Source organism: Nansenia antarctica (genome assembly GCF_963989245.1).
Source record: "Nansenia antarctica genome assembly, chromosome: 20".
NCBI lineage: Eukaryota > Metazoa > Chordata > Actinopteri > Argentiniformes > Microstomatidae > Nansenia > Nansenia antarctica.
Genome location: NC_137693.1, coordinates 16534334 through 16547082, shown reverse-complemented (window position 1 = coordinate 16547082; position 12749 = coordinate 16534334). Strand labels below are relative to the sequence as shown.

At 47.3% G+C, this 12749-nt stretch overlaps 1 protein-coding gene across 1 annotated transcript; it reads left to right on the top strand.

Moving 5' to 3' along the window:
- Window positions 1-607: 607 nt before the first annotated feature.
- On the top strand, window positions 608-8533 carry hspb1 (heat shock protein, alpha-crystallin-related, 1; the record flags this gene model as incomplete). Its single annotated transcript, XM_080549464.1, has 3 exons — window positions 608-1100; window positions 5055-5118; window positions 8383-8533. 3 exons carry the CDS (start codon window positions 608-610, stop codon window positions 8531-8533), a joined length of 708 nt encoding a protein of 235 aa, XP_080405590.1.
- Window positions 8534-12749: the final 4216 nt, after the last annotated feature.

The window sequence follows — 12749 nt, the reverse complement described above, 5'->3', positions numbered from 1 at the left end:
GGGGTGTGTGTGTGTTGTGTTTTTGGTGTCTGATATATTAGGATTCCAGTATATTCTTCATGTACTCCTCTCTTCAACTACTCCAGTATAACACATATGTGGCTTGTCACATACTGTCCTATACAAGTCCCTGTCAGAAACAGCATAAATATGTCTCCCCCTCTGCTGGGCTCTCCGGATCTGCTGAGCGCGCCTGTCTGCTTTACAACAAGCTCTCAGATTCCTCTCCCCCTGTGTCATGTCGAGGGAGGGGAAGGGGATTACGTTTGGCAGGAGTGAGGGAGGTTAGACAGACTGCTGGGCAGCTGGAATAGGGGTGAGAGCCTTTGCCTTGAATTCCATTCTAGTGCTACGTCTGCCCTGAATAGACATTCTAGTTCCTTCTATAAATATCTGGCAGGGGGGGCTCGCCCGGGTGAGAGGGGAGGGGTGTGTTGACGAGGGGGTAGGCGGACGTGCGTGTATAAAAGCCCTCCGGCCGAGCAGCAGACAATACTTTCTGGACAGATTTTTTTGAGAGAGACCAAAAAGGCGTCTGTCTGTCTTCATCTGCTGCCAGCACCTCTTCCCAGGACTACCAGTACCACTACCAACCCCTCCGGCAGCCATGACCGAGAGACGCATTCCCTTCAACCTCCTCCGGACCCCTAGCTGGGACCCCTTCCGCGACTGGTACCAGGGCAGCCGGCTGTTCGACCAGGGCTTTGGCATGCCTGCCCTCGCTGAGGAGTTCCCCACTTTCCCCAGCACACACTGGCCCGGCTACCTCCGCCAGTCCCCCTTCATGCCCCAGACCGCCATGATGTCCCAGAACCCCATGATCTCCCAGAACCCCATGATGGCCCAAGCCGCCATGATGCCTATGAGCCCCATGATGTCCCAGAACCCCATGATGGCCCAGGCCTCCATGATGCCCCAGGCCTCCATGATGTCCCAGCCAGGCGCCGACTCCTACGGCCGGGCCCTGTCCCGCCAGCTGAGCAGCGGCATGTCTGAGATCAAGCAGACGCAGGACGCGTGGAAGGTCACCCTGGACGTCAACCACTTCTCCCCAGAGGAGCTGCTGGTGAAGACCAAGGACGGCGTCGTGGAGATCACAGGTGAGCCCCCGTCTGTCTGTCTGTCTGTCTCTCTCTCTCCATATGTCTCTCTCTCTCTCTCTCTCCATATCTCTCTCTCTCTCCATGTCTCTCTCTCTCTCTCTCTCCATATGATAATTATAATAATACATTTTATTTATGGGCGCCTTTCAAGGCTCTCAAGGACACCTTACAAGACAGTTTAAAACCACATATCAAAACATTAAAATCAACAAAGCATAAATGAGATAACAGCAAAATCAGATATAACAACAAACAAAATACAGGAGATCAAACCAAGTAAGCCATTGTGAAAAGGTGTGTTTTAAGACTGGATTTGAAAGTGGTGAGAGTGTCAATATTGCGTATGTTAGGTGGCAGAGAGTTCCAGAGGCGGGGAGAAGAACGGCTGAAGGCTCTATATGTCTCTCTCTCTCTCTCTATTATCCTGTATGCCTCCCATGTAGCTCTGTACCCTGCTGCATGGTGATGAAGTGCCTTGTTCCGGATGTTTCTTAAGAGTAGACAGACAAAGAGCAGTCAATATTGTAACACAGCATACCAGACTTCTTCATATGCAAAACGTCATTTCTTTGGGTGCATGAAAACGTTTGTTTTGAATAGAATACATCTATCAAAATAGTGAAAATACCACCGCTCATCCGTGATCAGACTTTAGCTGAGGTGCTGGAGCTGAAGAGTATCAAACAGAGTGCAAAAAAGCAGCATCCGCACTTTCAAATCTGTGCAAAAATCGTCATTGATTGCGAGCTTTCGGTCATAGATCTTCTTAAGCTCGCAATCAATGACGATTTTTGCACAGATCTGAGTGTGCGGATGCTGCTTTTTTGCACTCTATTAATACATCTTATGCATTGTCATTTAAATGTCTGAGGGAGGAGCTCAGTGTGTTTGGGTGTTCAGGTTACACACTGCATTCTACTCTAGTCAGGAAGTCTTCGTTGATATGAGGCACGTGAGATGTCTGGCTTCCCAAGTATCATTAACAAAATATCTCGTCGTCTTAATCTGATCTTGTCAAGTGAGACATTGCTAAACTAAAACATTTGTTTTAGCACGCTGGCTGACTGCCCAGTGTGAACCTGGTATAAGGCATTAAGCAGGGGCAGTGTGTCAAACAGTACAAGCAACAGACTAGAGGGTGGAGGCTTTTGAACCACAGCCTGATAGATAGACTGACTGTAGCCCCCAGATTCCTGAGCCATTAAACACACCACAGAGATAGGAGGACACCGGGGGGGTGGACCAGGGGGGGGACCAGGGGGGGCAGTACACCAGGGGGGTGGACCAGGGGGGGGGACCAGGGGGCGGGGCAGTACACCAGGGGGGGGTACCAGTACACCGGGGGGGTGGACCGGGGGGGGGGGACCAGTACACCAGCAGGACATTGAACACAAGGTCCGAAGTGGAAAGTAGGGATGCTCCGATCTGGATTTTTGGGGCCGATACCGATCACCGATTTTTTTCCTCAAGATCAACCGATACCGATACCGATACCGATTTTAAAAAAAATACATAACTGTAGGCCTACTGACTGGATAGCCTACATATTTTTTGCTTTTTAGACAAAAGTTTTGATCCATTAGGCACCAAGCAAACGCAGACCCATGTTTATGGCACAGTAAAAGTCTGGCCTATCACCCAGTTAGGGCCTGAAGCCCAAGTCAGTGATATGGCTGTATAAAAGACATCATAAACGTGGCCTTCATGGTTTACATACTGTTACGTCCTCCTATGTTTTCTGTTCAGTTATCTGTCTTCCCCAGGAAAAAAAAAAAAAAAAAAAAAAAAAAACGGTTTTTGCGATCGGCCATTTTTGCCGATCACCGATTGAGTCATTTGGAGTGAAATCGGCCGATTTAAATCGGTGGCCGATAAATCGGAGCATCCCTAGTGGAAAGTAGGCCATCTTTAACAACCACTTTAAGTGTGTCATCTATCTTCATGCCCTTAAATGTTGTTTAGTTAGAGGAGGAGGACAGCTTCCCAGGAGCTAGACTGAGGATGTCTGTAATAGGTAATGAAATACATAAATATTATGAGAGGAGAGAGACTCTCTGTCTCCCCCTTCTAGGAGCGTCTCCCACACAGAGGGGCAGTTAGCTGTGTGTCTCACCCCGACTGGCTGCTACTTTAAATGGACTTGTTACGACTTGGCTCTAGGCCATAACAAAAATGACACACACCAAATAAAGGATATATAATGAAGTATTTATTAACTAGAACTAAGGAGAACTAAGGCAATAATCCGACGAGGTGTGATAATCAGTATGTCAGTAGTGTAAGTGAGTGGATGCAGTGGAAAGTATGGTGAGGAGGGTGTTGTATGGTGTCAAATAACATAACCAAAGGAACAAATGGTGCTGGGGGGGGAGAGGGAGAGAGAGAGCTGGGGACTGGAGCCTGTTTTAAACTCTAATCAGGAGGCAGCGCCAGCGGACCCCTAATCTGCCTGATTGGGCTCCAGCCCCGCCCACCAGGTAGCCTACCTGGACCAAACAAAGGTTAGTAGGCCAGGCAAGACCAGAGGGCCATCACAGACTTCTGGTCTTGGTCCAGGCCTTATTCATATTTTATTGTGAGTCGGGCTGTTAGTGGTCGACAGTTAGAATCAATAAAGCACACACACACTCTGAATGAGATGTGTCCACTTTGAACCTTTTTATTTATACATTTTTTTCATTCTCATCCAAATTAGTGTACTGATGCATTTGAGGGTGTTCTTCTGTTTAAGTGAAAAGAGCTAGTTAACATACTGTCAATGGCAGTGCTTATGGTGCAAAACCCCACTGTTCAATTCTTTTCAAAGCCATTTTGAGAATAGAGTATGGTACACACACAACACCCCTCGGTCACAAAAGCGTATACTCAGAGATAACGGCTGCTCATGTAGGGTTTGATAAACGCCTGGTTGGCCCTGTCTCTCGTTCTCCGCAGTGTTTTAGTCCTGCAGGAATGGGACGGACGGACGGCGGGACGGACAGCAGTGACAAACTCTCTTTATCAATTGGTTGTCATAACAAACAGATAAAGTGCCAGAGAGAGAGGCAGTATTTCAGCTGTCTTGTGTCTCCGTAGGGAGCTGATGAAAGATAGTTGGTGACTCATACAGGGAACATACTTGTTACATGATACCTGTGTGGAAGGGAACATCCATGCAAGACACAGCAAACAGTCAGGTTAAAAAACTGTGGAGGTGATGAATATATCAGGGTTCCCGCGCTGGTATTAAAAAGCCTTCAAGTCTAAAATCCAGCAATCCAATTTGTAAGGCCTAAAAGGTCTAAAATATCAGTTATTCTGTCTAAAATGAGGTGCTAGGTCTTAAAAATTAGATCCTGCAAGGAAATCAGTCCGACCACATCTATTTACGCGGAAATGAATCAAGCTGGAACCAAATCAATTCTATTGTATCCATGCAGGCCCCAGACAGAGGGGGAGGGAGGCCGGGAGCTCTTATCAAACGTCTGTCAAATGGAACATAATGTGACAGCAGCAGTATCTCCACTGTAAAGTGTTTAGAGAGCTTTTACACAGTGAGGCAACACAGACAGTAGTGCACATTTGTCTTTGAGTGCTGTGTGTGTGGGAGGTGTTTGTATGTGTTGGAGGAAAGTGTGAGTGAAAGTGTGTGTGGGGGGGGGGGTAATAGAACATACTGTATCTGACATATTTAAATGTTAAAAGAAAGTGCATGACAACAATCTAATTAACACAGCCTGGCTACAATCTTACCCTCATCTTACTCTCGTACAAAACCACTCTCTCTCTCCCTCTTACTGTCTAACTGAAACATACTGTAGGATGAATGTTTTCCATTGATATTCTTGAATTCACAGAGATTGCTTCAAGTGAGATAGTGTATCATCATGACAGGAACAGCAGTCATGGCCTGTAGTTTAGAGTGAGTGAGTGTGCTGTGATGTAAGACCTCGGGCTGTTCTGTCTCCACAGGGAAGCACGAGGAGAGGAGGGACGAGCATGGCTTTGTATCCAGGTGCTTCACCAGGAAATACACGTGAGTATATCAGAATAATAAGAAGAATACATTGTATTTGTATGGTGCCTTTCATAGCACCCAAGGACACCTCACAGGGCGAAATACAGTCAGGTTAAAAAACTGCGGAGGTGATGAATATATCAGGGTTCCCGCGCTGGTCTTAAAAAGCCTTAAAGTCTAAAATCCAGCAATCCAATTTGTAAGGCCTAAAAAGGTCTAAAATGTCAGTTATTCTGTCTAAAAATGAGGTGCTAGGTCTTAAAAATTAGATCCTGCAAGGAAATCAGTCTGACCACATCTATTTACGCGGAAATGAATCAAGCTGGAACCAAAGAAATTCTATTCAAAGAGGTCTACAAAAGGTCTAAAAAGGTCTTAAATTTGACTTGTTGAAACTTGTAGGAACCCTGATTTATATATATATACAATATAACAGCATTTTCACTCTCAACCTACGTAACTATGTAACATGAAGGGCTGTGCAATGAATGATCCACTGTTGCATAACACGTCATAATAATGTAAAATAGCCATCATCAAGATAGTGTCTAACCCTAAATCCTATCAATGACTGGGTGAAATAGTGTTTCTCCATTGATCCCACGATGATTTTCTCTGGTATTTAATGTTTGTCTATTCTAAACCTTATGGCTTGGTTAGGGTTAGGGTTAGGGTTGCCTTATGGCAGCTCTCCATCTTAAGAGTGTCGTCCTCAGGCTCTGGAAACGGACTGCACTTTATTTATTAGGATGTATTTTTACTTTACTCCAAAGCGCTTTATAGTGGCCTCTCATTCACACACACATTTAGACACCGATGGCGGCAAGCTACCATGCAAGGCGCCAGCCCGCTTACTGGGGTTCAGTGTCTTGCCCGAGGACACATGGCCAGCCGGGGATCGAACTGCCAAACCGAACCGCCGACCCTGCGATCATTAGACGCCGGCTCTACCTCCTGAGCCAGGGTTGGTCAGACCCAGAGGGTTCATAGCTGAGGACAGGGTCAGGGTCTGGAGCTGCAGCAGCAGCTGTGTGTGAGGTACAGCGCAGCCTCCCCCCTCTGGTCTGCTACAGCCTCCTCCCTACAGCCTCCCCACTCTCGTCTCTACACCCTCCCCCCTCTGGTCTCTACAGCCTCCTCCCTCTGCTCTCTGCTACCGCCTCCTCCCTACAGCCTCCCCCCTCTCGTCTGCTACAGCCTCCTCCCTACAGCCTCCTCCCTCTCGTCTGCTACACCCTCCTCCCTACAGCCTCCCCCCTCTGCTCTCTGCTACAGCCTCCTCCCTACAGCCTCCCCCCTCTCGTCTGCTACACCCTCCTCCCTCTGGTCTGCTACAGCCTCCTCCCTACAGCCTCCCCCCTCTCGTCTGCTACAGCCTCCTCCCTACAGCCTCCTCCCTCTGGTCTCTGCTACACCCTCCTCCCTCTGGTCTCTACAGCCTCTTCCCTACAGCCTCCTCCCTCTGGTCTCTACAGCCTCCTCCCTACAGCCTCCCCCCTCTGGTCTCTACAGCCTCCTCCCTACAGCCTCCTCCCTCTGGTCTCTACAGCCTCCTCCCTCTGGTCTCTACACCCTCCTCCCTACAGCCTCCCCACTCTCGTCTGCTACAGCCTCCTCCCTACAGCCTCCCCCCTCTGGTCTGCTACAGCCTCCTCCCTACAGCCTCCTCCCTACAGCCTCCTCCCTACACCCTCCCCCCTCTCGTCTGCTACAGCCTCCTCCCTACAGCCTCCCCCCTCTCGTCTGCTACAGCCTCCTCCCTACAGCCTCCCCCCTCTCGTCTGCTACAGCCTCCTCCCTACAGCCTCCTCCCTCTGCTCTCTGCTACCGCCTCCTCCCTACAGCCTCCCCCCTCTGGTCTCTGCTACAGCCTCCTCCCTCTGGTCTCTACACCCTCCTCCCTCTGGTCTCTGCTACAGCCTCCTCCCTACAGCCTCCCCCCTCTGGTCTCTGCAGCCTCCTCCCTACACCCTCCTCCCTCTGGTCTCTGCTACACCCTCCTCCCTCTGCTCTCTGCTACAGCCTCCTCCCTCTGCTCTCTGCTACAGCCTCCTCCCTACACCCTCCCCCCTCTGGTCTGCTACAGCCTCCTCCCTACAGCCTCCTCCCTCTGGTCTCTGCTACTCAGGACTCTGTCGCCACCTAGGGGCCACAACACACACTGAGAAAGGCCCAGTCCCATTCACCCCTTGACCCTGGGTTTCAGCCCTACCCCTCTGTTTGGCGCGTTCACGTGCAGGGTAGAGGGGTCACGTGCAGGGTAGAGGGGTCACGTGCAGGGTAGAGGGGTCCCGACTCTTGTTTTCATGTAGAGGAGGGGCCAAGTGGTAGGGCTACAGGACCAGACTCTCAGAAGAGAGCCACAACACTCTGTCTTATGAAATCCCAGAATGCCTTGCGAATCATCGTCACGATAGTGAAAACAGGAATAAGCAGGAAGAGACCTCCACACATGTAATTATTTTCTTTTTTATAAAGATTTTTTAAATGATGATAACCATCGTATTATCTTTAATTCAATGTTTAATTTTAGTTTAATGTCCTTTCAGTGTATTATAAAGCATAACAAAAACAATTCTGCCTGATAACCGATAATGTGGTGCAGAAGTTAATCAGGGCACACATCCCCTGAACTGGCCAACATTCTACTGTAGGGAGACATCGAAAAAATGTGCTGTGCTATCCTATGAAAAAAAGAATTGGAAAAAAGCATATTATTCCTACAGATATACTACAGATATACTACAGATATACTACAGATATACTACAGATATACTACAGATATACTACAGATATACTACAGATATAACACTTTCTGTAATATACTTTGCATGCTGCATAGGCCATCAGTCTCTCGTTCCTCCTCTCTTAAAAATACCATCTGACTCAAACGGCCACATTTTAAAAATAAAATAACTAAAGGTCAAAGTTGTTGCACTGTTGTCCTATATCAGTGCAGACTGGCAGGGTAGGAGCGCGGGGTGCTAGCCTACAGAGCACCGCTATTCTGTCATGGCCTTTTTATTTGATGACTTGTTTGATCGTTTGATAGCGTGCAACTGAAGTTGTGAACGAATCGCGAGCGTCGATGCTTTTCTACGATACTACTGATGACCTATCAGGGTCTTGAAGGGTTGTCCCATTTCCTAAGATTTGCACCCGCTACCCTTGTGACTCTCTTTCGAGGGGTAGGGGTAAACAAGGGAAATGGGATTGGGCCTAAATGATTCCAATATGCATGGACTGTACTGTAGCCTGACTGTCTCCTCCTCCCTGCTCCAGACTGCCCCCTAGTGCTGAAGAAGAGAAGGTGACGTCCAGCCTGTCCCCTGAGGGCGTGCTCACAGTGGAGGCCCCTCTGAACAAGCAGGCGCTCAAATCCTCCGAGATCACCATCCCCGTCACCATGGGCAACAGGAATGACGCGGTCTGACACGGGCAGGCTGGACATGATGAGGAAGAATGACCAACACCACAAGGATGAGCAGGAGGAAGAGTGAAGCATTAACACACACACACACACACACACACACACACACGCACACACACCTACATTTTTGTACAGATGGCTCAATGAGACAGGGGGAGGGACCCACAGTTATGTAAGCTCTCAGACTGTAAGCACATTTCAGTTCCCTCGTGCGTACGCCCGGAGCATTGTGAGAGAGAGAGAGAAGCGAGGGATGGCCTCCTCCTCTCATCTCTCCTCACTCCCTCTGTCTCTCGTAATGAGTCGACCCCGGCTGTGTGCCCTGTGTAAACACATCTGCACCAGTGCCATATGCCCACGCTGCAGTAATTACACTCTTCATTGGAATCAAGAAAACCTCCAGTTGCCCCAACCCCCAACACACACACACACACATACCCTCCTCATTCCTGTTATTTCTTGCTAGGCACAGAAAGCTATCACTATAGATCTGCAGACACCTCCACGGTCTTCCACAGAAGCGTTGTACGCATGCTGCCGCTTCTGCTTGGAGACACTAACAACAGCAAGAAGAGCCATGAACAGCAGTGGTACGACACACACACAGCAAGCCATGTTCCAGCCCAGGCTGTTCTGCTGGACGATCACTGTCATTACATATGCTCTTATCCTTTCCATGTAAACTGTATTTCAACCCAGTGAGGAAAGAGGGAAAGAGGTCTTTCATCTGTACAGTTGTTGCATTTGGAAAGCTGTACCAATGCAAACAGGAAATAAAGAAAAAATAACATGTTATAACAAATAACAATAACACGGTCCTCTTTATCTGTTGTCCGTTCTATTTTTGCTCGACTTGATTATTTATTTATTTTTCTTATTTTTGCTTGAAATTAGCGAGCTGTTTTGAGCAATTCTGTCCATGTCGATGGGCAATGACATAGAGAGCAGACACACATCAAGAGGGGAATCACACAAATTATGTCATCAGTTATGTAGTGCTAGGCTGTAACCCACCACAACTCCCAGAAGTGGTGCAAAGGTGCCAGAGACACTGAGAGGGATGTGAGCTCTGATACACCACTGAGAGGGATGTGAGCTCTGATACACCACTGAGAGGGATGTGAGCTCTGATACACCACTGAGAGGGATGTGATAGACACTGAGAGAGATGTGATAGACACTGAGAGAGATGTGATAGACACTGAGAGGGATGTGATAGACACTGAGAGAGATGTGATAGACACTGAGAGAGATGTGATAGACACTGAGAGAGATGTGATAGACACTGAGAGAGATGTGATAGACACTGAGAGAGATGTGATAGACACTGAGAGAGATGTGATAGACACTGAGAGAGATGTGATAGACACTGAGAGGGATGTGATAGACACTGAGAGAGATGTGATAGACACAGAGAGAGATGTGATAGACACTGAGAGGGATGTGATAGACACTGAGAGAGATGTGATAGACACTGAGAGAGATGTGATAGACACTGAGAGAGATGTGATAGACACTGAGAGGGATGTGATAGACACTGAGAGAGATGTGATAGACACAGAGAGAGATGTGATAGACACTGAGAGAGATGTGATAGACACTGAGAGAGATGTGATAGACACTGAGAGAGATGTGATAGACACTGAGAGAGATGTGCTCTGGGATAATAGAAAAAGACAATGTTAGGGGAGCAGTTTGGGGTGATCACATCCTCTTTTGCCTGCATATACTTAAATGTAAATAACCAAAATACAATTAGAGCAAAACTCTACAGTACCCTACCATACACTACCCAGGGGTGCAAACTTGTGATGGCCCAAAAAGGAGACACTTTTTTTTTCTCTCAAAAAGGCGACACTTTTTTCTTTGCACTAAGACAATTATCAATAATAAGCTAAAAGTTATTTCAACAGCAGAGTTTAGCAGACAGGAAGATTAGTTAGAAGAATAGTCATGTGATTTGGATGAGACGTAGACCCCACCCCCTCCCCAAATATTTTTTTGCAGCTCTACACGATTCGCGTGGATGACGTATTTTGAAGTAAAAACGGCTAATTTAGCAGAAAGGTGTCAAGTTTGCACCCCTGACTACCATACACTACCCTACACTACCCTACACTTCAATACACATAGGGATGTGAGCACTGTGTCACACTGTGGATATACCTGTTTCCAGGACCTCACACCGTAAATCGGACACTTCGGAGGAAGTGCTGAAATATCTACCGTCATTCCCAACTCAAGCATTCTATTACCTAACCTCATCTGTTACCTAACGTCATCTACTGCCTCTCATCTATTGTGTTGTACACTAGTCTGAGTGACTCTGTCTAGACTGCTCTGTTGATATGTTGACTTGTTCCTGAATGGACCGGAGTTGTTTTTGCCATAGTGACGCCTTCTGCCTTGATTCTCTCTTAATGCCACCCAGCGCACCAAGACACACACACACACACACACACACACACACACACACACACACACACACACACACACACACACACACACTCCTCTTAACTCCAGAGCTCCAGGGGGGGTACTATTTATAGGGCGTCCACACGTCCTCCAGCTCCACTGGGCAGACAGCTGATGAGCTCTAGAGTGTTTGGGGGTTCTAAAAGAAGCAACGTCATCATGCCCAACGTTGGTTACCTTGGTGACAGTTTCACTATCCCAGCAGCCATTGATTGCACTGCTCACATATACAGTATATTAGGACACTCGCCAAACTAGTGTAAAAACCCAATGTCTGGAACAAGAGAGAAATAGTAAGCGAGCAAGCAAACACACACACACACGCTCGCACACACACACACACACACACACACACACACACACACACACACACACACACACTCAGCTGAGCAATGTTTATTTTATGAGCATCTGCCCAAACAGATGTGAAATTGCCTCTGATCTTATTTGAGTGCTTCTCTTTTGCATTGCATCCATACACTGTATATTACCTCCATACACTGTATATAACATCCATACACTCTATATAACATCCATACACTGTATATTACCTCCATACACTCTATATAACATCCATACACTGTATATAACATCCATACACTGTATATAACACTGAGACACTGAGACACTGAGACACTACTGAAGAAGATTGGAACCAGCTGGATGGAAGCAGCACGAACAGCCCAAAATCATATCAGATGGAAGAGTTTGGTTGATGGCCTCTCCTCCGCACAGAGCCAAGGGCCTAAGTAAGTAGTAAGTAATCTTGTGTCTCAGGCCTACACAAAACAGTTCCACCAATGTTTAGCTGCTGAATGTACATTAACTGCAATGTTCATGATGGAAACATAGGCCAACAACTTAACAGTAACAGTTTGTGATATTTGTATCATTCGTATCATTTGTATCACTGGAGTCCTGTTTCCTCCCAGCGTTGTTGTGTCAAGTTGTCAGAGGACTGTTACAATGTGCCGTGTTCAGTGACTGTGCATCTATAGCAAGTCACCTTGCTATAAACACAGCAGGCCATTCACAAGTCTGTGATAGAGAAGGTGAGCCCTTTGTTCTCAGAACAATGTCTGTGCATCAGTTGTTGAATGCCTTGTGGGAATCCTTGTGCTTAATCAAGGACTTTATTCCCCTTCGATTTACTGTGGAACTCTGTTGCCAAAGTCAATATATTCTATGGTGAATGAACACACTCTGCTTACACATGCCCTACTGACTCCATTTTACTCTGGCGGATTGTGCACTTGACTTTGGGCTGAGGATGGGGGTGAGAGTAGGCCCCGTGTGGCCCTCCTGTAATGAGCCCTGAGGTGAAGTTTCTCCCTGATTCAGCGTGGTGTTCTCTTCTTGTCACCCAGAGGTAATCTAACCTCTCACTTCCTCTCAGTAATGAAGCCAGGCGTTCTGTTTTGTGCTGAATAGTATGACTCTGTGACAAGGTGAGACACATCCTGACCCATGTTAATAGCAAGGTGTGTGTGTGTGTGCGTGTGTGTGTGTGCACGTGTGTGTGTGTGTGTGCGTGTGTGTGTGTGTGTGTGCGTGTGTGTGTGTGCATGCGTGCGTGCAAACTTGAGCGCAAATAATTTATATTCATTATTTTCTATTAATCAACAGTTTTATTGATACATACCAGTGTTGCATTTGTTGGCAGAGAATACAGAAGGTTTCACTTTCAGTCATGGGGTAACCCTGCCCTTCATTATCTGAAGGTACAGAAGATTCCTAGGTTGAA